The sequence below is a fragment of the Brassica oleracea genome, chromosome C3 (assembly GCF_000695525.1).
Source record: "Brassica oleracea var. oleracea cultivar TO1000 chromosome C3, BOL, whole genome shotgun sequence".
Lineage (NCBI taxonomy): Eukaryota > Viridiplantae > Streptophyta > Magnoliopsida > Brassicales > Brassicaceae > Brassica > Brassica oleracea.
This window is the reverse complement of record NC_027750.1, coordinates 16,551,040-16,576,301: the sequence shown is the minus strand read 5'-3', so window position 1 is coordinate 16,576,301 and position 25,262 is coordinate 16,551,040. Positions and strand designations below refer to the sequence as shown.

General features: G+C 33.8%; 2 protein-coding genes and 2 long non-coding RNA genes across 8 annotated transcripts in view; 3 read left to right on the top strand and 1 right to left on the bottom strand.

The window, feature by feature from the left end:
• Window positions 1-1,355: 1,355 nt before the first annotated feature.
• Window positions 1,356-9,183, top strand: LOC106335442 (syndetin-like). 2 transcript variants are annotated; one of them, XM_013773963.1, is made up of 25 exons: window positions 1,356-1,811; window positions 1,888-2,055; window positions 2,127-2,201; window positions 2,308-2,386; window positions 2,497-2,561; window positions 2,662-2,751; window positions 3,064-3,153; window positions 3,246-3,332; window positions 3,416-3,499; window positions 3,645-3,764; window positions 4,148-4,176; window positions 4,286-4,418; window positions 4,995-5,522; window positions 5,632-6,146; window positions 6,228-6,291; window positions 6,384-6,486; window positions 6,618-6,808; window positions 6,922-7,047; window positions 7,336-7,406; window positions 7,571-7,633; window positions 7,888-7,960; window positions 8,041-8,160; window positions 8,430-8,507; window positions 8,589-8,639; window positions 8,718-9,183. In XM_013773963.1, the coding sequence occupies exons 1-25, from the start codon at window positions 1,566-1,568 to the stop codon at window positions 8,829-8,831; spliced, it is 3,363 nt and encodes a 1,120-aa protein (XP_013629417.1). In that variant the 5' UTR covers window positions 1,356-1,565; the 3' UTR covers window positions 8,832-9,183. The 2 variants fall into 2 exon arrangements, with proteins under 2 accessions (XP_013629417.1, XP_013629418.1); XM_013773964.1 differs by lacking the exon at window positions 1,356-1,811 and having other exon boundaries at window positions 2,018-2,055; window positions 2,502-2,561.
• A 2,298-nt stretch (window positions 9,184-11,481) lies between these two features.
• LOC106329992 (ruBisCO large subunit-binding protein subunit alpha, chloroplastic-like) overlaps window positions 11,482-25,262 on the top strand; it is a 16,572-nt gene continuing 2,791 nt past the window's right edge. Inside the window, exons 1-6 of the mRNA XM_013768569.1 lie at window positions 11,482-11,590; window positions 11,659-11,780; window positions 11,868-12,075; window positions 12,153-12,605; window positions 12,693-13,144; window positions 13,216-13,272. Of these exons, the coding sequence (XP_013624023.1) occupies window positions 11,482-11,590; window positions 11,659-11,780; window positions 11,868-12,075; window positions 12,153-12,605; window positions 12,693-13,144; window positions 13,216-13,272 (1,401 nt within the window). The remainder of the gene's footprint in view (window positions 11,591-11,658; window positions 11,781-11,867; window positions 12,076-12,152; window positions 12,606-12,692; window positions 13,145-13,215; window positions 13,273-25,262) is intronic.
• On the bottom strand, window positions 14,786-17,905 carry LOC106334385. The gene is made up of 2 exons (XR_001268600.1): window positions 17,865-17,905; window positions 14,786-15,000 (listed from the first exon to the last, which is right to left on the bottom strand). It is a non-coding gene; the product is annotated as an uncharacterized LOC106334385 (long non-coding RNA).
• LOC106334384 lies at window positions 19,237-21,335 on the top strand. Of its 4 annotated transcripts, none has more exons than XR_001268599.1 (5): window positions 19,237-19,475; window positions 19,563-19,715; window positions 19,909-20,120; window positions 20,199-20,524; window positions 20,738-21,335. It is a non-coding gene; the product is annotated as an uncharacterized LOC106334384 (long non-coding RNA). The 4 variants fall into 4 exon arrangements; XR_001268598.1 differs by having other exon boundaries at window positions 19,909-20,524; window positions 20,738-20,873; window positions 20,940-21,335; XR_001268596.1 differs by having other exon boundaries at window positions 19,909-20,524.

Sequence of the window (25,262 nt, the reverse complement as noted above, 5' to 3'; positions counted from 1 at the left end):
GTTATGTTTATATTCTTGTTTTATCCTTCTGTTCTATTCTCTCAATTCATCTTTATAAAAAAATAATGTGAGAACTATGCTTATAAAGTCGGATCTCAAATAGGAACGAGCATGAAAGATGTTCATTTTTATTTATTTTATTGCTATGTCACTTCACAGATAATGCCTATAAGATTAAATTAATTTACAATTACATATAATTGTAAATAATTTACATTAAGAACATGTTTCTTAAACCTATATAAAAAATTAACAAAATTGATGGGAGGCGGTAAGACATTTTGATTGAGAGTGTCCATAATGGCCAAATATCCATTTTGGGTTATGCATTTTGCTGTTCTTGGTCTTGCGGTATTTTCACCAAATAAAAGAGGAAATAACAAATTAAATCTGCACTAATTACATATTTAACATGTCTTTCAGAAAGTTATAAGGAAGAGAGGTATTTTTGTCTTAGGATTTCTTCTGCTGGTTAGATTGTTAGTTGGAGGTCACTAGAGGTTTATGGTGGATTGTAACAGGTATTTAGAGGATTTAGCGTATAAAGATCTTCAAAGCATTTATGTAAAAATATTATGACATCAAACCTAGGCCTGGAACTTTTATTCGAGATCCGGATTCGATCCGTGATCCGATCCGTGATCTGATCCGGATCCGATCCGAAAATCCGGATATCCGGAGAGACCGAATCCGGATTCGGATAGTAAAATGTTGGATCCGTCAAAGCTGAATCCGGATCCGAATATCTTGATTTATTAGTCCGGATATCCGGATCCGTAAATTTTATTAATAACTATTTCAAAAATAGTAATATATATATATAAAAACTAATTTTATTTCATATATTTTCATTTTTATAATAGTATATAAGTTTTATGTAAATTTTGTAATATTATACATAGAAATAATTAAAAACATTATATATATTTTTATTTTTAAATTATTGTTAATATTTAATATATATTAATATTATTTTTTATTTATTTTAAAGATCCAAATCCGGATCCGGATATCTGCTGGATATTATAATTTTTAGAAGGATATCCGACACCCGGATATCCGCGAACTCCAGATCCGGATAAGGATAGTAAAATTATGGATCCGCCGGATAAGGATCCGGATCCGGATATCTTAAAATTGTCCGGATATACGATCCGTCCCATGCCTAATCAAACCAATGGATTAAAAGACTGTACTAAAATCAATAGTTGTTGTGTACTCTAAAATGTGATATATATAATTTTCAAATGTTATTTTTGTTTGCAAATTTAACGAAAATATTTAAGTGAGAAAATATCGCAAATTTAGTAAAAAATTGGATTGGACTTTAGTATGGATTGGCCCAGAAGAGAAAAGAAAAACGAAACAGAGCCTTGCTTGAGCACTGTAAAACAACACCAGAAAGCACACCTCTAAAGTCAAGCTCCTTGCCGGTGAACGGAGGCCGAACCTGATCTCTAGATCTCTAGATCTCTCTCTTCCTCTCTTTTATTTTCGATCGAGATATTCTTCTGCTTCCTCTCTGATCTAGAATATCTCAAGTGCTAGCTATGATCTGAAATGAGATGCAGCCTAATCTGTTCCCATTCGGCTCTGTTTTGGGTAATCCGTTCCTATTCAATGGCGGAGATCTAAGCGAGGGTGGTGGTGGGTTCGAGAGCTCTAGGCTTTTCTTCTTACTTCCTCTCTTGTTGTCCCAAGGCCAAGGCATGGATTTATCCAAGGTTGGCGAAAAGTTCCTCAGCTCTGTTAAGTCCGCTACATCCCTTGGACTCTTACCCTCTCCTTCTTCTTCCTCTGATCGTCCTCAGGTACTACTCTCTTCTCTCTCTTTCTCTTTGATTACTCTCTGAATGTAAAATATCTTCCCCCATTGTGTTTGTGTAGATTCCGGCACGTGCTGCTGCTGCAGCTGCTGTTGCTCGTGCTTTGGCTGCCCTTCCTCCTGATCAGAGGTTAAGTATCTCTTCCACCGCTACAGAGCTTAGCTCCATATACGGTAACAGGCCTCCTCCTCAAGACATTGAAGAGCTTGAAGAAGGCTTCTATGAAGAGGTTTGTAGTTTCATAGTTACTTAATTTTTTATCACTGAACCACATTTCAAATCTTGTTTCTTCTCACGTAGGATTTTGATCCGGTGAGACATATTTTGGAGAATGTGCCAGATGATCAAAGTGATCTAGCTTATTTTGAGATGCAGGTACTAACTAACTAACCCCTAACTGATGTTGGTTTTGACTGATGCGTCTATCCTGACTTAGTATTGTTTTGTTTAATTACTTTAAAAAGTTTTGTCTGTTGTATAGGCCACCCTGAGGTTAGTACAGCTGGATAGAGTGGCAGAAAGTCTGTCTCACCATGTTATGGAGCATCATGAAGTAATGGGTAAGTACCTTGAAATTGAATAGACTTCCTTTTTAAGAAAAATTGATGTTGAGTGAATGGATCGTTTGCATTCCGATTTGTGAATACTACTAATATTCACTTTTGGCCAGTGAAGGGGATGAATTTGGTTAGAGAACTGGAAAAAGATTTGAAGATTGCAAACGTCATCTGCAAGGTAAGGTGTTCATGTTCTGTTCCTTAATATACAGTGGTTTCGGTTTTTCTATCTTGCCTATAGCTAATTTGACTTTGGTTTTTGCTGATGTTATTGCCAGAATGGAAGAAGGAATTTGACTTCCTCTATGAATGAGGCTTCAAGAGATCTTATTGTACACACCCATTCCAAAAAGAAGCAAGCTCTTCTGGTATTTATTCCAGTTATCTAGCATCCACTGATCGTTTCTGTAATCAGTTTACTTGAAAAAAATATCCATGCTTTGAAAAATTCCTGCTGAAAATCCCATTAATATGCTCAGAAGTTTATGTACAGTACTGTTATTCTACATGGTACTTTATTAAATACATAAGTTCTGTGTACTGTCGCCTCATCAACAAAGATCCAAGTGTATAATACCTTAATATCGTGAAGATTTATTTTCTATCATGCCTTTTTGCTTCTCTAAATACCCTTGTAATCAATACATCATGTACGTTTAAACAAGTTACTCGACTTGCAGGACATGCTTCCTATACTAACTGATCTTCGCCATGCAAGAGTAATGCAGTCAAGTCTTGAAGACCTTGTTGAAGAAGGAAACTATTGCAAGGTATATTCTTTTTTTTTTCTGGTATAAGAATTTCGATTATATTACGGTATGAATTTGACAAGAAACCGGAAATTTTATTTTATATTATGTAGGCATTTCAAGTTCTGTCTGAGTATTTGCAGCTTCTTGACAGTCTCTCTGAGTTTTCAGCTATCCAAGAGATGACCCGTGGTGTTGAGGTAGTTCTGACTTATTCATGACCAAACATTGTCTTCATAATTTTCTTTTGTCAGTCGGTTAAACTTCTCATATTCTATTTAAGGTTTGGTTAGGAAGAACTCTTCATAAGCTGGATTCACTTTTGATGGGCGTTTGCCAGGAGTTCAAAGAAGATAGTTATATAATGGTTAGTAATCCAACTCCTCATGTTAAACGCTCTCGTTCAAGATTTGAATTATAAAGCATTGAACTTTGAGCCTTCAAAATAGTCGGAAAATTAGAAATTTGCTTCAGCTGCAATTGTTAACTTACTTATGTGCTCATACTTTCAGGTCCTCGACGCTTATGCACTGATTGGTGATGTCTCTGGTCTCGCGGAGAAGATACAAAGCTTCTTTATGCAAGAAGTTATCTCAGAAACCCACTCAGTGCTAAAGACTGTTGTTGGGGAGGTATGTGAGCTAAATATTCCATTATTGGTCCTGTAGACTTGATGTTGAGGTAGTACATGCTTGCTGGTGTATATGGTGCAATTGTTTCCTTTATCATTTTGGTGGTGTATGGCTCAAGCTTTTTTCTTGTAGCTTAGATAAACTTTTGTTCCTAGCAGATACACTAGATAAATATATTGAATGCTTAACAAGTTTGGTTTTCTGAATGGTAATCACTTATATTTTGAAAATCTAAAGATGGTTACAATTTTTTTTACATAAATCTAATATTTATTTGATTTCTTTTCCATGCTATCTTTGCCATATGCAGCACTGTTTTTTAACCTCATCCTACATATCAAACCAATCAGGTTGTTGATCTTGTGGTTTATTTATTTCTGTAGGATAACAGTGCAGCCACACAATTTAGTAGGTATGCACCTGAGTTATTACTGGTACCCGTTACAGTATCGAACAGTCACTTCTGGTTCGTTTTTGTTCTGGATTCTAGTATTCTTACTGATTTATTACATTATTTTCAGACTTACATACAGCGATCTATGTCTTCAGACACCAGAATCCAAGTTTAGGCAATGTCTGTTGAGAACACTAGCTGTGCTATTTCAGTTAATATATTCGTACCATCAGATAATGAGTTTCACTCCAGAAAAGAAGGTAGTCCACTCCCTACTTGAGTTTGTATTTAACATTTTGTAACTATTGACAGGGTTCGTGAAACAGCTTCTGGTTCTACTTTCAGTGCTAGTTACAGTATTCGTAATCAGATTTCATAGTCTTAAACTCCTCTGTCTAGACTTTTTAGCCTACTGTCTGAGCAAAAACTCTCTGTAATTAAAGAGTCTTAGCATACATGTGTGTTTGTTTAGTTTTGTGGCATGTAGAACTCTTACTTGTTTTGTTGATATGTATTTGATCTCAGAAGTTATATTTAATCATGTATGCAAGTCTTTGGTTAATACTTGGTCTTTTAAAATCTCTTTTGAGTTCTCTTTGTCTAGTATCCAAGAATTTCCATAAGTTCTTTGATTTTAGTACGATATACGTTTACTTTATGCCCTTTGCTTGAAGGATAATGGGTCATAAAATCTACTCTTTGATGGCTTCTTCTTATGCATTGTCAACTTCCTTTAGGTTCTTTACTTTATGTCATCAGCATGAAATTCGATTAATTACGTTAGCGTCAATTTCGTTTAATACACTATAAAGGGCTAAGCTTCTGAACTGGAACAGGTAGAAGATTTGATCTCAACTAGTTCTGCAACAACTCAAAAGATTGATTCAGTGACAGACACTTCATGCGACCCACAGGGTGGTGGTCTCTCTTCAACCATAAGTTCAGCAAGCATACCTTCTTCCACCATTTCTGCTGAAGTGTCTGTTGGAAGTGAAACCTCCAGTCCCGTGCAGCAAGCGTCTAATAGTGCAATAGACGAGTCTAGGGATTCTGGAGATACAGTATCTAATGGCGAGTCACCATGGTACTATCTACGAAAAGAGAGTGCTGGTTTTGTTTCAGGAACTCTGCAGAGAGGACGAAGAAATCTATGGCAACTCACAACAAGCCGTGTGTCAGTTTTGCTCTCATCCCCAGCTGCTTCTTCAACAAGTATACATCAGTTCCTTAAAAACTATGAAGACCTGAGCGTCTTTATCCTTGCTGGGGAAGCCTTCTGTGGATTTGAAGTTGTTGACTTTAGGGAGAAGCTAAAGGCTGTATGCGAAAATTATTTCACTGCGTTTCATAGGCAAAGCATGCATGTAAGTTCAGTTTCACAATTCCCATTGGACTACATTGTACCTAGTTACTTTCATGCATCACCTCTTCTACATTAAGGTTAAGTTTTTGTTTGTTTTTTCTCCCTAACAGGCGCTTAAAATGGTCCTCGAGAAGGAGACATGGACGAGATTGCCACCTGATACAGTGCAAGCTATAAATTTTGCTGGTCTTATGGGGGATGGGGCTCCCCTTATTATTTCTTCCCGAAGTGCCTCTGGTTCTTCCAGATTCCCTCTCTCAACTGATCCGAGTGGGAACAGGAGTGGTGGATTCTCATATTGGCTGAAAAGTGGAAACCCTTTCTCAGCAAAGTTAACTTACTATAGAGAAGATCAAGACTACTCCTCAGACAGTGGAGCTGCCTCTGAAGATCAAGACTACTCCTCAGACGTTGTGAATTCCAAGGTAAGAGATAGAAAAGGCATTAACGGAGGTAGTCCTGTTTCAGGGGATGAAAATGAAGACCTTCATGCTGACTATATTGATGAAGATAGTCAGCTTCCAAGACGAAGTTTTACACGTAGTATATCAAGGAGTTCTTCTTCACATTTGAGTACTAATGATGATTTGAAAGCTCAAACAGGATCGTCGCTGTGCCTTCTAAGGTAACATGCGGTTTAGCAAATGCTTGAAGCCTTCCCATATATATGTTAAACAGGTTACTTTTGTGTTTTTTTTGGTCTTAGATCAATGGATAAGTACGCGAGGCTTATGCAGAAACTTGAACTCGTTAATGTCGAATTCTTTAAGGTACCATTCCAAATTCTAGGATTTTTTGCAGATTTTCTTTACTATTTTTTTCGTTTCTAAAGTACGTTTTACACCTGTTTGGGATTCTGTAGGGAATATGCCAATTGTTTGGGGTCTTTTTCTATTTCGTGTATCAAGTATTTGGTCAAGAGAATACAAATTCAGGTGGAAAAGGAGTGTCCAACTCTTCCAGCCGTGAGTAACTGATTCGTTTCCTTTTGATGCTCCTCTTTGTATATAATGTTACTCCCAACCAGCTTCAATATGGTTATAATTTAGCTTACATTTTGCTGAACATAGAATATATTCCAAAATTTTGAATGCAGATCGTTTGAAAAGCTGCTTATCCCGGATATCACAAGAGTGTGAGCAATGGATAAAACCTCAGTTTTCATCATCATCTCCATCTTCTTCACTTGCCTTTCCCAACACAGTTCTTAGTCTTGCGGACGTGACTCCATCAAGTCCCTTAAATACAACATCTGGTCACGTATCAGGCATATCTTTTAGTCTCAAGGTACACCATGGGGAATGTGAAAACTAGGATCAGTGTTGTTTTCTGTCGAGTAGTAGATGAAGTGAGAGAAGAGATGAGCAGGTGATTATAAAAAGGTTCCTTATTGCTTGCAGGAAAGATGTGCTGCAGTGGACACTGTTTCTCTTGTGGCTCGAATATTGCATAAATCAAAGGCTCATCTTCAATCGATGCTTATGTCAAGAAATGGCTCTTTGGTTGAAGACTTCTTTGGTCAACTGGTATGTGACGCTTTCAGTTTTGATTCCTTATAAACTATCGCCTTATTTGGCTGTGCTATTGACAACATTGCATACAGTCTGATTATAGATAGACCTCTGTAGCATCATCCAATAGTCTCTTGCCTCTTTAAAAATAATGGATTCTGAAGGATGATCATAAGTAGTTTCATTGCACTCCTTTGTTATAATAATTTCTTAAACATATATTAGTCAAGAACTGTTTATATACAATATGTGTGATATCAAATATATTTGAAAGAGCTTGCATTAAGTGGAATGATTCATCAGGTTGGTTCCGTACCTGATCTGACAGAGCACTTACACAGGACAACTGCGAGGATCCTGCTGCATGTTAATGGGTAAATTGCCAGTCTAATTAAGAAAGTTATTAGTGGGTTGCCTTCTGTTCTTATTCTTACTGAACTCTAAACTGTTATATAACTATTAATTCAATCTGTATGGTTTATATTGTTTGTTCTCATTGGGGGTATGTATGTCCATTAACCTTTAATTGATTTTGCAGATATGTTGACCGGATTGCTAATTCTAAATGGGAAGTCAAGGAGCTTGGAGTGGAGCATAATGGGTTTGTTACTTCCTTCTGTTACTCCATTTGCTCCTACAAATTTGTACTTGCAACTTTAATTAATTCGTGACATACTCAACTATATTGATATTCATAGTCTTACAAAGTATTCTTTTAGAGTGCTCATGTTGTAATTATTAGCTGAGTTAAGATTTAGATATTCAGCACACGGTGTTGATGCTCTTAGAACAGATTCTGACTATTCATTAGTTCGCTGCCATCTTATATGTACTTTTAACTATTTGAACAAACAGGTATGTTGATTTGATGCTTGGGGAATTCAAACACTACAAAACAAGGCTTGCTCACGGAGGCATTCCACAGGAAGTAAATGACTCTGACCTCATCAATTCTAGGAGTTAATTACATTTTCTTACCAAACTTTGAACTCTTTTTCGTTTATATAGGTCCAAAACCTCCTACTGGAATATGGCGTTGAAATATTTGCGGAGACGCTGGTGGAAGGTCTATCTCGAATAAAAAGATGCACCGATGAAGGACGTGCTCTCATGTCATTAGATATTCAGGTACTTTGCCTCTTTGTTTGCTTTGTTTTGCAGTGTAGTTTCTTCTACACAACATCAAGAATTGTGTACACGAAAGAATGGAAGTATCAGTTAACCTTTAAACACATTCTGATACTGATATACAATATCAATAAACAATTCATCTGGAAAGATGGTCATGATAGGACAAAGCTTTACTCTTTGTTGATGAGATAAAAGTAAACACAAACAATTGATAAATTGCATCAGATAGGGATATATTCTGGTTGACACTATCTATTGTTTTGTAGGTTCTAATAAACGGGCTACAACACTTTGTGCCAACAAATGTGAAACCCAAGTTACAGATAGTGGACACATTTATCAAGGTAAGCAAAACAGTGACTTATATGGTAAGTGCAGACTGATGTGCGCACATTTAAAACCGAAATCAACACTCATTTTTGTAGGCATACTATCTACCAGAGACGGAGTATGTCCACTGGGCAAGGGCTCATCCGGTAAGCAAACAAATCTTCATTTTCTTTTTAATGGATATAAGATTTGATGAAAATGTGTAAACAATGATAAATAAACAGGAATATACAAAAGGACAGGTCGTAGGACTTGTGACTTTAGTAGCCACCATGAAAGGCTGGAAGAGGAAAACGCGGCTAGAAGTAGTGGAGAAGATTGAATCAGCTGCTGCGTAGAGATCTAAATTTAGAAGCAAGCTTCTACAACTTCCAGCAGCAGCGAGTAATATTTACATGTATTGAGTGCTGTAAATTTCAGGAAAGGCCCTTCTTGATTACTGTCGTTGCTTATGGCTTTGTGTTAAAGATCCTCCTGAAGTTGTGCAGTCCTGACGAGACTGTAACACACACATTTCGCCCGCCGCCCTGTATTGTCAAATCCTCAAACCCCATCATATAGTGCAAAACCATTTTAGCCATTAACAAGTGAAAACCATTTTGTGATTATGAACATTACCATTTTCAGTTTTATTTCATTCTTTTTGTTATCTAATCGACTATATCTATAATATTATTTAAGAAGTAAACTTATGTATTGTGTTCATGTTAATTATTATACATGGGTCATATCAATGAAATAAAAGTATTTTGATCAACAATTATTATTTTGTTCACTTGTTCTTTAACTAATCATATTTATTCTAAATTTTTAGACAAAATAATTTTATTTCAAAAAGAAAAATATCTCAACATCTTTACAAAATATCTACGAAACATATTCACAATATATTTTTTACTAATCTAATTCTATAAGTAATATTAGCGAATGAACTTTATTTCTAAATATTAATATTTTAATTAAAATTTTTAATAAATATAGAATAGATGATACATACTTTTTTACTATAGATTTGTCATTTTCTTTTTCGAATAACTGAGATTTGTAATGAGAGATATTTAATAAATACATTATTAAATTATTTTGTAGTTGATAACTCTAATTTTTACTTTTAATCAGTTTTATTTTTCAAATAATATTAAAGATATTAAATAATGAAACTAAAATACTTTTATTTAGAATGTATTTTTGATCAAATAGTTAAAATGTTTCTTTAAAAAAAATAAAGTAATCAATTATATGATCTTTAGTATCAATCACATTTGTCGTTTTTTATTACTTAATTTTCTCCCAAAGAAAATATATTAAATTATAAGAAAAATTTCTAAAAGTATATATATATATATATAATGTTAGACGAGACCTAATTTTCTCCACATCTACTACGGAGACTTTACTCTGTGGTTCAAAAAGATTGCTACAACGCCATAGTTTATTTGAGAGTTTTATTTTTTTTTTATAAAAGATTATTTATTTTATTTGAGAGTTTGTGTCAACTTTTAACAAAATAAAAAAATTATGTGTATAGAAATCGTTAGAAACTAAAACCTTCTTAACTAGATTCTATTTTTAGATTTATATTGATATTAATTGGCAAAACTAATACCAAGACATTTAACATTTTGCTTCATATCTTTTGTGTATTTTTTTTTTTTGAACCATCTAATATTAAGCTCCATGTTTTCTTCAAGCTTTAATTCTCTTGGTTAACTCAATCACCTCAACATTTAGCATCACTATTGCTTCGACAAACTTCAGTTCATTGGTATTCATCGTCATTTCCATCATAGTTTATGTGCTGCAAACGTAAAAGAAAATCACTGTACTAGTTTTTTGGACAAGTGATTTAGATAGTACCTAAAAACATGATGAGAAAATTAGTACACAAAATGACTAAATGAGCACTAATTAAAGGATAAAATGACTAAATTACTCCAAACCTTAAATCCACATCCTAATCCCACCCTCTAAGTACTAAACCTTAAAACTAGAATCATTAAACCTAGACCAATAAAACGTTTGGTCATTTTCTTCCTTATATCTACTTTTGGAATAATAAACTGTTTATTGTTATTTTAGAGTTTTTTCCTAGTTTTTTTACCATATTTACATTTACGTAGATTTTTCACAAATATTTGCTTCATTAACTATGTAACTGAGCTTGACATTAAAGTTTGTTATCTTATCATGATCATTCATCCGTCGTATGTTTTGTGATGCAAGCATTCCAAATGTATTCTACAAACATTGGTCATACCCACAAAAGCGATCCCAGTTGTTTTCAATCAGCCGAAAATTTGCATCTGACGTTTTTAAATTAAATTTTGAAAGCTTTTCTTTTGACTTTATATATGACTTCCTAACCACAGTGAAAAATTGGTCACAAATCTTCATCAGTCCAACATATAATCCCCATTATTCTTAATTTCCAATGCTCGTAAATCATTTGTATCATCTACCAAAAAGGGTTTATGAACATCGATCAGTTATGTAGATGTCATCATATTCTCCTTTTTAGGATCTCATATGTATTTTGAGGAAAAATCGCGGGGCCAAATCTTCCTCTCGGATACCAATTGTAATAAGGAAAATATAAGCAAACACAAAATTATATGAGATATGGCAATGTACATCTTCACTTTATTCAATAAAAATTCGTTAGACAATGTTACAACAAGAATGCTTAATGAAATTACTCGACACACATAAACTTCTTTAGTTCGACAACCATCTTATCTTTATTTATACTTTCTTACAAATTCGTTAGACAATATTACAATAAGACCTTATTGTAACCAGATGACATAAGAATGACATTTAAACTATGACTCAGATACAAGCTGTCACGACTTCTAGATCTTTAGAAACTTCATGTGTATAAAATAGTTAGGAAGTGAGTTAACTTTAATCGATAAACTTTGGATTATCAGAATTCTGAACATTATGATATTTGTAAATGCTGCCACAAATAGAATTTACGAAATACAAATGGTATCCACCATTATGATTTTGGTTTTCTTTCAGAGCTCAAGAGCTGCTCTTCAAGCTGGTATCGACAAGCTTGCTGATGCTGTTGGTCTCACTCTTGGCCCTAGAGGTATCATTACAATCTCAATGTCTGTTGTATCTCTCTTTTGTCTTAACCTTGTGGTCTTTTTCATCAAGGGAGAAATGTTGTGTTGGATGAATTTGGAAGCCCCAAGGTTGTGAATGATGGAGTCACCATTGCTAGGGCTATTGAGTTACCTGATGCTATGGAGAATGCTGGTGCAGCGCTTATCCGTGAGGTTAGTGTGCTTTTTTTTTTTTTATAACTTTTTGTTGTTATTTCTGTTAATGGTGATTGATTTGGTGCGTTTGTTGTGTGGAGAAAGGTTGCTAGTAAGACTAATGACTCAGCTGGTGATGGGACAACAACTGCATCTGTCCTTGCTAGGGAAATAATCAAACACGGATTATTGAGTGTCACTTCTGGTGCCAATCCTGTGTCCCTCAAGAGGGGAATCGACAAGACTGTTCAAGCTTTGATCGAAGAGCTTGAGAAGAAAGCTAGACCTGTCAAAGGTGGTAGTGACATCAAAGGTACTAACTTTTTCCTTCTTAGTCCAATGCTGATTGTGAAAACTGTTTGTTAACATTGTGCTTTTGTTTTTTTCCAGCCGTGGCTACAATCTCTGCTGGAAATGATGAGCTTGTGGGAACAATGATTGCTGATGCCATTGACAAAGTTGGACCTGATGGTGTTTTGTCCATTGAATCTTCTTCCTCTTTTGAGACTACGGTCGAAGTTGAAGAAGGAATGGAGATTGACAGAGGTTACATCTCACCTCAGTTTGTGACAAACCCTGAGAAACTACTAGTTGAGTTTGAGAATGCGCGGGTGTTGATCACTGATCAGAAGATCACTGCAATCAAAGACATCATCCCCATCTTGGAAAAGACCACTCAGCTTCGAGCTCCATTGCTGATTATTGCAGAGGATGTTACAGGTGAGGCCTTAGCAACCCTTGTCGTGAACAAACTCCGTGGTGTCCTCAATGTTGTCGCCGTGAAGGCTCCTGGATTTGGAGAAAGAAGAAAGGCTATGCTTCAGGATATCGCTATCTTGACAGGTACATGCAGATAGATGCATACAGCTTTTGTGTTCCCTCTGTGTTGTGTTCTGAACTTTGTCTCCTCTTTGTTTGTATGTTCTTCAGGAGCTGAGTACCAAGCCCTTGACATGGGCTTGCTGGTCGAGAACACAACAATAGATCAGTTGGGTATTGCTCGTAAAGTCACCATAAGCAAAGATTCGACTACACTTATCGCAGATGCAGCTTCCAAGGACGAGTTACAAGCTCGTATCTCTCAGCTCAAGAAAGAACTATTCGAGACTGATTCTGTCTACGACTCAGAGAAGCTCGCTGAGAGAATAGCTAAACTCTCTGGTGGTGTTGCTGTCATCAAAGTGGGAGCAGCGACTGAAACTGAGCTCGAGGACCGTAAGCTTCGTATTGAGGACGCAAAGAACGCTACATTTGCTGCTATCGAAGAAGGTATAGTTCCTGGTGGTGGCGCAACTTTGGTGCATCTCTCCACTGTGATTCCTGCCATTAAAGAGAAGCTGGAGGATGCTGATGAACGTTTGGGAGCTGACATAGTGCAGAAGGTAAAGATTCCAAAGTTTTAACGATCATTTGAGATTTTTGATCTTATGAGGGTTTGTGTTTTTATATTCAGGCTTTGGTGGCACCAGCTGCGCTTATTGCGCAGAACGCTGGAATCGAAGGAGAAGTGGTAGTGGAGAAGATTATGTTCAGTGAATGGGAGATAGGGTACAACGCCATGACTGATACCTATGAGAATCTGTTGGAAGCTGGAGTGATTGATCCAGCTAAAGTCACGAGATGTGCGCTTCAGAACGCTGCATCGGTTGCAGGGATGGTACTGACCACTCAGGCCATTGTTGTTGACAAACCCAAACCTAAGGCTCCTGCTGCTGCTCCTCCTCAGGGTCTCATGGTCTAATGAAAACACATTATAATCTTATGGGTCATATATGTTGTCCCCAGTGATCTCACAATGTTCTTTTTCGGGTCGGTGATCTATTTCCCTACCAAAACTATCATATAGCATTAAATCCCCATAAACTGAAAGGTGTAAACTTATTTTTCCCCGAATTAAAAGTTTAAAACTTATTTCTCTATAAATTTTGGTTTTATCTGGTATATTGTTAACCAAAAAAATTTATCCGATTAAATTTAACTAAACCAAATAAAAATTCCAATTTTAAATAAAATCCTGATTTGAAAACTATTTGATCCGGTTTCTTTCTCCTACACCCGACTCTTAATTTTTTTTTCCAATTTCTCTTATTCAGCCCAAACTAAGAAGAACAAAAAAATGGAGGATTTTGTAAATGGAGATTATGTACATGTATGCCACTAATAAGATGGTGCTTGAGCTGAAATTGAAAATGGAGGATTTAGTATATGGAGATTATGTGAAATTAAGAGGAGGATCATGATGTTCTTGAGGGTTCGTGTCGTCTATCTGGTTCTGGGTTAAATTCATCTCCCTCGTCGCTTGTTTGGGTGGATTGGAATTTGTGATTATCAAATAGATTGCTTCGTTTCTGTTCAAAAATGTGGATATTTTTATTTTTGGGTTTTGATGGTTGAAAACTAGGGTTCTTGTGTGTTTAGATTGAGCATATGTATAAAAGGTTATAAGCATTGAAAACCGAATTTTGACGTTTTAAGATTTCCCTCAAGTCTGGAATATGTGTTCATGAGCTATGTTTTGTGTTCTTCATCGACAATGTTTGATTGTTTCAAAGTAGTCTTACATGTATCATGTCTCTGATTTGAACATTTGTAATGTGAAGTTTTGGACTTGTTTTCGGGTGAATAAGAAAAAAAGTCGAAAAGAAAAGGTGATTGGGTGAAGAAGAAAGAAACGGTGTTGGATTGTTTTCAGGTCAAGTTTTTATTTAAAATTGGATTTTTTATTTGGTTTAATTAACTCTAACTGGTTAAATATTGTTTGGTTAACAATATACCAGATAAAATCATGGTTTATGGATAATTAAGTTTTGAATTATAGATTAAAGGGACACATAAGTTTGTAACTTTTAGTTCAGGAAGAAATAAGTTTACAACTGTCAGTTCATGGACATATGACACTAGGTCATGGTGGAGATCTGATGCTATATGATAGTTTTGATGGGAAAATTAATCGTTGACCCTTTTTTTTTTTTTCTTACTTTCTTCTATGGGGGGATTTGAGTAGATTGTTTAACGGCAACAAGAAATAAATTATCTTTTTGATTATTTTGATTGCAAAATAAAACTTGGAATGTTTCTGCATTCAAAATACTAATTCTGTGTTTAGGTGATAAGACGCAACAAGACTTTAGGTTTAGACGCAACAAGACTTTAGGTTTGATGCCACTTCTTGCATTACCCCTAATCAATCAAAAACTGTAGCATCAAGAACTATTCCTCCACTCTAAAGCTTCTTATCCTGCATTGTCAAAACAAACCTCTCAGGTTTTCTTTAACCTTTCCTTTAACTAGTGAAACTATCTATCTGAATCTTGTAAGATCAAGCGTGTTACTCGAGAACCAAATCCAACTTTATGGAATTCCATCTCTTGGCATGGTAATATATCATCCACTTAAATGTAACGATATTAGGCTTTAATCTACATCTCAAGAATTTTATTTTCTAACTGTTGTTTATACAAAATAATACATCAACTTATAATTGGCTATGCAAAACAATGATTACCAAAAAAATCTTTAAATAGTAAATGACAAAGGTGTGTTAATTTGAACATGGTCGTGATTTTCCTTTTTAATTCCAGAAATTAGTAAAATGAGTATTTAATTCTTTAACTAGTTGCAGTCCACATGTTTATCTTATATCTATCTATATTATTATTTCTCTATACTATTTTTTGCTTTAATTTTTTAGCATTCGAGTTCTAAAGTTGAAAGTTAAAACGGTTAAAGTCAATGTTATCCTTAATGAATCATTTATTATAATGATCATAAATTAGTTTAATCCAGTAGATCTATATTATTATTTATATTCATTTACTATCGTTCATAAGTTATTATAATCAATACTATTTTATTATTTTTGTATTATATATAATAGAGCGATTTTATTCAGAAGAATATAATCAGAAAATAATAGTATAGATAGATTATTTCATGTTATCATACAGTTCTTTTCAATGGTGATGGTGATCGTATTACGTGGTGACGGTGTTTTTAAAACCGGACCGGAAGCTGAACCAGATAATTTTTGGGTCACGGTTCGACCGGGTCAAACCTGATTTAATAATCTGGTCTAATAAATTTTTAATGTATAAATTTAAAAATAATGTTAGTAAATATGATACATAATTAAAATATAAATGAATTTAAAACATAAAACATTATAAATACAAACTAGTTTTATTCTTATATGAATGGTTTATAGATTTTTGATAGTTTTAATGTTTTTTAGCAGCCTAATAACTCTGAAATATAATCCGGCTACGTGACCGGTTCATGGTCGAACCATGGTCGAACCAACTATTACACCCAACCCGGTTATGTAACCGGTTCATGGTCGAACCTGGTTCAACCATCAGGTCATTGATTTGAAAACATCTTATAATTATAAAGATGGTGTATTAAAAGATTATGGACAAAAATATCTCTATAAACTACTAACTGTATAAAATAATAAAATTTTGAAATCTTAATAGCCTAATGGATAATTAGATTTATTTATTATATAATTATCATTGACATATTTCTTATTTAATGAATTTATTATACAATTACAAGATAATTCTTATATATGTATTGTGTTGCTATCTAAAACTAAGATTTTCAATCATTAAAAAATAATGATGGTATTTGATTAATAAAACATGTAATAATAAATATTCTTAATATGATCATGTCTACGTGCGCGGACAAAACACTTAATTTTATTGGTATACTTCGAGTGTATAACTTTTCAGTTAAATCGCCAAGTTTCTCTCCACCCGTTTATGATATTCTTAATGTATGTATATATATATAATTTATTATATAATTACAAACAATTTTATATGTATAATATTAGATTTGTATATATATATTAGATAATTGATATAAATTAATATAATAAAATTGTCAGAAATAAAAAACATATTTAAAAAAAATGCTTATGGGTATGGGGTTGTTATTTGGAAATAATATTTTCTATTATAATTTTTAAAAAATTAAGATATAAACAATTTATAGTAAATATTAATCAAGAAAAAACATTTGAATAAATATATTCTCTAAAATATTTTTAATATGAGAGTGTTTTTACAATTTTCACACAAAATAAGCATATATATATTTTGATGAAAAACTTTGTCATCTATAAATAATTTGATTTTTTGTTCAAATTTTTTGAAAATATAAATAATAACTTATTATGCTGATTTTTAAATTAATAAAATATGACATAATAAGTATTCGTAAAAAATTATATTCGCATGTGCAAACAAAAAACATAGAGTTGTTAATACCGTTTATACCCTTAATGAATAACGTAGGTAAATTAACCAAAAAAAAAAGAATTTAAAATTTATTTGATTAGATAAGTGATTATAATTAATAATAATGAAAATTATCCAAAATCTAAAAAACATATTAAAAATAGAAAGATAATTCATATATATAATGTTTTTATCTAAAAATATCTTTTAATAAAAAAAAGTTAAGCTCTCACGTCGAAAGTTCGAGTGATTAATATCGTTTATATCCTTAAGAAATAAAATATATAAATTAGCCAAAATATAAAAAAAAAGAATTTAAAATTTATTAGATTAGTTAAGTTACTAAAATTAATAATAACAATAAAAATTGAATATATTTTAAAATAAAAAAGTGATTCCTATACATATTGTGTTGTTATCCAAAAATATCTTTTAATAAAAAAATTACAAAACAGAAAACACATAGTTAAATATTAATCAACTGTAATAATTTATCATTATAGTATGTTAATTAGTAATGCATATATTAGTAAGTAATTATAAAATGTTTACTACATGGGCGGACAAAACACCTAGTTGTGCAACTATTCTTTTGTGCAAGAAAATGTCCACTCTTAGAGTTGAATATACAAAATACAATTTAAAGAAGTTAACCAATAATCACAAAACGTTAGTATTAACTAGAATGTGATAGAAATAATACCCGGTTCGAAAACTTGGTCCAAGGTCCTTTAGGCCCCTAAGGAGACAATGGGCTTACAAAGGTCTGAAGCTCATGTCGAACTCAAGAAACAGCCCATGTAGAGCTGATACTTTCAAACTACAGTATAATAGAGATTAAAGCACTGAAGATGACCTGAAGTTACATAGTCCTTGCTGGAGACCGCGTTGTCATTATGATCCACTCTTGAAGACCTATAAAAGAAAAAAACATGTGTAGAAGAAGGGGATTTGAATTCTTCTAAGCAATTTCTAATCTTTCGATACATATATACGCTTTGGTTCTTAGATACCCTTTGTATTTATACTTGAATTCTACTTATATTATCAATTTGATACCTTTTTATACGAAATAATCAATATATGTACTTTGACACATTTCTTCTTATACAAAAAAACTGAAACCCTAAACTAATTTCTAAGTGGATTTTGATAAAAAGGAAAGAGATTCAACAAAAAAAAACCTATGAATGTTCCAACGTGAAGACAAAGACCACAATAACTAGACAAGACACATCTAGTGAAACCACAACCAGCGTGAACAACCCTCAGAACTGAATACCATGATTCAACCTGGATGGGACACCGTTCATCCAGACCCTCATCTTGATTCAAGTGCAAACTGTTCCTCACCTCTCGACGTCCCAAACAACACGATCATCTTCGAAGAATACGAGACTGTCATAGATACGGGAAGCACCATCGATATATCCGAAATCACACTAAGGCGAAGGCCATTAACTGGCTTCTCCGGCATAACGTCAATTACTCTCGGATCGATCAGACTCCCGGCCATGGCCAAACAAGTCATCGCTGTCGTCGACCATCCAGCCATCTACAACGTGATCATGGGGACACCCTGGATAAAATCCATGAAGGCGGTCTCATCGACCTATCACTTTAGCATCAAGTTCCCAACCCCGAATGGAACTGCCGCAATTTGCGGATCCCAGAAACAGTCACGACTTTGCTTCCTAGCCGGACATAATCTGAGGCGAATCACGACTACTTCAGTGGTGAAAACCAAATGCAAGAAGATAACTCAGCCATCCGCTGAAAACGCTTAGAAAAAGATGACTCAAGGTCGTCTACTCAAGCAACGGATAAAATTGGTCACAAATCTTCATCAGTTCAATATATAATCCCCATTATTCTTAATTTCCAATGCTCGTAAATCATTTGTATCATCTATCAAAAAGGGTTTATGAACATCGATCAGTTATGTAGATGTCATCATATTCTCCTTTTTAGGATCTCATATGTATTTTGAGGAAAAATCGCTGGGACTAATCTTTCTCTTGGATACCAATCTTACTATACTAAAAGCACAATATAGTGAGCAATTAAGCTATCCACGTAGGAAAAAAAAATCAGCCTATCATACATTACGATTTTGCCACGTCATCAGAGCGTCTAATTACAGTGTAGCTAGGCCCAAACGTGTTGGGCGTAACCTAAATGAAGTGATCCACTCCCAGTCAAACCCAAACCCAGCTCCTGGTCCAACTTTGATGAAAGGGATCGCGGACTCTTCATCTTCATTTTCGTCGTATACGATTCATGTGATATACGATCATACGAAGAGTCTTCAAGAGATAATTATAAATAGATATCGATGGATTTGAACCAAAATCAAAAGTCGGCTACCTTCTTCCGACGGATCTGAAGCATCCATTCGTCTTCCACTGATTCCTCATCAAATCTCTCTCAAAACCCCTAAATCGCTCACACATCTCTCTTTTTCACGGTATATTCTTAAAAGACTGCTTCTGATTTGATTTTGCTCTTAATATTTTGTCTCCTATTTTGTTTTCATCAAGATTATTGAATCCAGGTTGTTCTCTGGTGTGGCTAGAGCTGTTACTACTATCGCAGCAGGCACTGTCACGTCTTTGCGCTCTGGGAAGGATGAGCAGATGGCTAAAACGATGTGGTGATTACTTCTGCCGGCAAACTTTGCGGATACTCACTGCCGGTGTAACCACAGGTTTAGCAACTTAAAAATCTATATTTTTATAAAAAAAATCAATCATTTCATTTTATGTGAGACATGCTTACAATATTATCGTTGTTGCTATTTCTTTTATACTGATCAAAAATATCATAACAGAATCTTGGATTAACTCAAGATTGGTACTTTATGAAGAGTCGAGATGTTTGGATTTTTGGTGCATATATAGGTTTAAGAGGAGTGGTGACATTGAGGACTAATAAAGAAAGTTTGGAACATTGCATCAGTGATTCCACTGGATAAAATGACTCACTGCTCTGAAAGATGAACCAACGTTAATATGGTACCAGTGGAGGCTCGAGTAGTAGTCACAGTGGCAAACTTATGGTAGCAGAGAATGGCTCGCAAGAGGCTGTAAACTTCTCAAACGTACTCGCCAAGGTAACAAAGATAATTTTTTTTTTTTTAGTTACATTTTTGTTCTTGAATATTTGCCTATTGCTTTGTTACTTTTGCAAGTGATCTCCACTTGAAAAATAGCCATGTTTACACCAACAAGATGAATCAGTTGCAAGATCGTTGATTTGATGAATAAGGTATAAGAGGCCAAATTATTTATGAACAGTGGGTAATCTCTAGCTAGCTTCACATGGATGTGAACTTTGTTATCAAACACATAGTAATATTCCAAATGGCGGGATAAGAGGACAAATCAGAAGCAAAAATAAAGCTGATAAAAAGCATTCTTTATGACAATGATGATGAAAATGAAGTGTTATGGGATCCACATTTGTCTCTTACTCAAGCTTCTTCGTTGAGAATCACGAAATGGAAGACTGTAAAAGGTATACCTTGGCATTGTTATCTAGGCTTTTATAGTGTTAGTTTATTTTGTGATAAAGAGATTTTTTGTTTGTATCCTCTATATATATAGATGTACACATGGGTTTCTGACTAAGTTTGCAACGTCTCAGGAACAAAAAAATTGCCGGTGATGAGGTTCATTATTAGGATATGAAAATTTGATTCTCACTCTATGTTTTCTTCCATGTTTATAGATTAATAGGCGTGAAGCAGCTCTCAAGTATCTTAAAGATTTCAAGTGGAATAGAGTTGAATAATCTAAAAAGTTCACGTTTGAGCTTTTCTTTGTAGCCTATTGCGCTGAAGAACAATGAAATTTCCGATGACGAGGTTCCTTATTAGGATATGTTTTTTTTAAATGTTATTCTCTTTATTGATGTTTTCCCATGCTTATAGCTAAATAAGCAAGAAAAAGGAGCTCTCAGATGCAACCATCGCTATCAATTTCACCGCCTCACCCAGTTTGTTAAAATGATTGAAGACTGTTAATCCGGTACCGCTTTAGCTCTTCAGCCTCTGGAGCTACAAACAACTCATGTCATTTGCAAATACGAGATGATGATGGAAATAGAGAAGGTTATTAAGAGATATAAACAGATTTTCATACTCCAGAACAAAAAGAAGCCAACAGAAACTACACTAACTCAAACTTCCCCTCGGAGTTTTATCTCCATTCTCTGCATTATTATTGAAGCCAATATTTTTAATACAATGGAGTATTCTTTTAAACGGGATACCTCCAGTTTTTGCTATAATAGTTTTGAAACTCACAAGGTCGTCAACAATGGTCAATATGATGCACAAATACTTGAATCTATAGCCAACATTGACAATTTTAGCTGTAGAATCGAGAGATATTGCGTTGTAGACCCGCCATAAATACAAAAAGGTATAGATGGTTTAAAAGATCAATCAAGTTACATACTCCTCAAACCACTCCTACCATCTAAAAGGATCTTACTGATTCCTCTGTCTTATTTTGGTCAAGTTTAAATTGTAATAAAAGCAGCACAAGCAACACAAACAAGATCAAGAAAATGAAAATTTATGCGTATGAACAAAATATAACATTGAGGAAGCTCGAATGACGTAGCGACGGCAGTGACAAGGAAGAAAAATTTTCTCTGTATAATCCTTACTGTGTTTTATATTTAAATTTGTTAATCAGACTAAACTGAACGAAAGCCGACTAATAGTAGTGGTGATGATTGTGTAAAACAACAAACAACTAATACTGATAAATAAAGGTTCTAGCGGTTGGTTTCTCTTCTACATTTACTTTTAAAATTATTTAACATAAATAATAATTTAGGATATATTCTCAAACCAAACTTAAAACATTAACCTTCCCATAAAACGATATTAGTCTAATGAAAAATTAATAACTATTTTAAAAATAATAAAATATAAAAAAGGTAAAAACAAATGTATTATAATTCATTATGATCTTCTCTTTTTCACAACTTATCAAATAAGAACTAACAAAAAAACACTGAATCTCAAGAAATTTTACGTCTTTGGATCAATGCACTCAAAATAGAAAATAAATAATATGCAACCACATTTACAAATCGTACATGATCAAAAAAGTATTAGAAAAATTAACTTAGCAAAATAAAGAAAATAAAAAGCTATACTAACATAAAGGTCCACACATTCCTTTTTACTCATGATTTAAAGATAAACATTACAAAATACATACGCTATATAAAACTACATTAGAAAATGATAAAATTACAAGATAAATCAACTGAAAGCTGTTTAAAAGTACATATGCATCAAAATATAAGGACGCATTTTATTAGTCAAATAAACACAATACAAACTATTAGAAGAACTAAAAAGAAATAATGTGAACATAAATACTGACATAAAATAAAACAAATAATTAGCAAAATAATTATCAAACAGATATTTAAAAAAAAAAGCTAAATCTAAAACACATTTATAATTATTTATGTATAAACTATTAAAACATCTTTCATGGGGAAAGAAATGAAAACAACACCAATCTTATAGACGCATCAACGTTTAAAATGTTCTACGTTTTAAATAACGGCCCAAAAAAACTACTAATGATGGATGTGCAGGTGATGAGTTGACGAAGTCAACGACTCCGAAGGTGTTAGACCACCCACAACCATAAGTCGTTAACAGAAAATCCTTAACAACATTTTTTAGAATATTTTATTATTTTTTTCTTTTTTTGTCCAAATTTTTTTTTTTAAAAAAGAGCGGCCAATCGTGGATTCCCACGCGGCAGTGGAGTCCACGCACAGTGAAGAGATTATCAGAAATGAGATCCGTAAATAAGGACTGGAAGAGTCAATTGTAGCATAATCTTTAATAAAATGAGAGACCCACTAAATATTTTAATATTACTTTGCTAAGGATTTTGGCATAAAATCCGCTGTTGCGGTTGGTCTTACAAACCGTCGAAGTATCGTCGCCTAGAGTAACGCTTATGCTTGCTATTGAGGCGGATAAATTGAGTAATTGAAAGACATATTTTATGTTAGTCAGTCATAGATAATCAGTTTTTTTGGAAAAGAAAAAAAAGATAATCAGTTAATGATAAATACGCTGAACTAACTTAGAGCATGTTTATTATAGGCCTCTTAAGTTAGATTTTTTAGCGTAATATAAAATACGGTTTCTTAGCTTTTAACTAAAAAAGCTGAGAGACCCAACATAAGAGACCTGCAATAAACATGCTCTTAGGTCCCCCTTGAGCATGTATTTAATACTATAAACAAACGAACCTTTCAAGTTGTAACTGAGATAGTTAGGAAGAAACCAGGGGCGGACGCAGCATCATAATTAGATGGGGGCACATGACATTTTTCCAGTATGTCTAGTTCTAGAGTTGCAGGGCATTTCTTAATTTGGTACTAATTATTGAAAAAAAAAAATTAGATGGGGGCACGTGCCCCCGTACGTTATTACCTGCGTCCGCCACTGGAAGAAACTAGGATTCAGACCAATAGTTGATCCGAGTAAAACAATGGCTGCTAGACGTCAATGTTGTAAACCTCTACATCATTTTATACCATCCACTACCGGCAATACACTGATTCTGTTAAATGGTGAAGAAGTTCTTCTTTAAGAAAAGAAAGTCCCAACCACCACTACTTATACACTACCGTTCCTCCTCAAGGAAAACAAAATAATTTTCCGGCTTCCTCCACTAGCTCACGGTCACACAAAAAAACACACAAAAGTACAGAGTTTAAAAGTCCTTCACACAATGCCTTTAATTGCATGCCCTCAACCCTCATACCAATGCCACCATTTTACATTACCAAAAAATATCAGATCACACCATCTCACCTTTCAAATAAACTCATACGTTCAAATACATATGAAGTCTAGGTCAATTAACAAAACACCTCCTAACATATACATTAACACTTTTGCATACCCCGCTCGAAGTAAAATTTGAAAGGGGCCGGTCAGTAGCTAACCCGCCCGTAGGGCGGGCCAAACCCTAGTTGTAATAAGGAAAATATAAGCAAACACAAAATTAAATGAGATATGGCAATGTACATCTTCACTTTATTCAATAAAAATTCGTTAGACAATGTTACAACAAGACATTGCTTAATGAAATTACTCGACACACATAACTTCTTTAGTTCGACACCCATCTTATCTTTATTTATACTTTCTTACAAATTCGTTAGACAATATTACAACAAGACCTTATTGCTTTATGTAACAAGATGACATAAGAATGACATTTAAACTATGACTCAGATACAAGCTGTCACGACTTCTGTTGATCTTTAGAAACTTCATGTGTATAAAATAGTTAAGAAGTGAGTTAACTTTAATCGATAAACTTTGGATTATCAGAATTCTGAGCATTATGATATTTGTAAATGCTGCCACAAATAGAATTCACGAAATACAAATGGTATCCACCATTATGATTTTGGTTTTCTTTTCTCAACAAAAATGAAAAAAATAACTATAGGTAGCATTTTTCAAAGGATCATTGATTAGTAGATTTGTAACTTTGTATTTGAAGACATAGAGTGTTATTGGTAATTTTGGAGTAAATGGGAGGAAAATAAAAAGGTGAAAAATAGTAAAAAAGTTAAAATGAGAGAGAGAGAGAAAAATGGAGTAAATGAGAGAAAAATAAAGTAAGTTAAGTTTTACTCATGTGTAGACTAATGTAACATTTTACTCTATTTTAATAGTAGTGGGAGTAAATAAATAAAAGTATTTGAATTATTATTCATATTAATTATTGTCATGTGGATCCTAGCCTCAGTCTAATTATTGTCATGAGGCCCCAAACCTAAAGTAAAAAAACTCGTTTTGAGCAGGGGCTGTCGTGAGGGGAGCGGGATGAAACGACTGCCTAAGAGCCCTCTTTTTCAAAAGGAAAGTTCAGCAAAAAATTATTAACAAATGAGCCTCCAATTTCTTAATTTATTATAATTGTGCCCTCAATTTTTTTTATTTTTTTACAAATAATTTTTTTCCGCTTAGGGTCCTCGGAATATAAAATTGTACTGGATGGTTAATACAATCTATTCTATTAAAACACCTGTTTGACCCATTGATAAAAGTTGGATCCAACAACTATTTTTTTTATCTTTATCATTATTTAAAATATTATTTATTATGTTTTATGCCATTAGACCTATATTTAAATTACCAATTGAAAAGACCTAAAAAGATATAAAACAAAAAATATACCCGCCATTT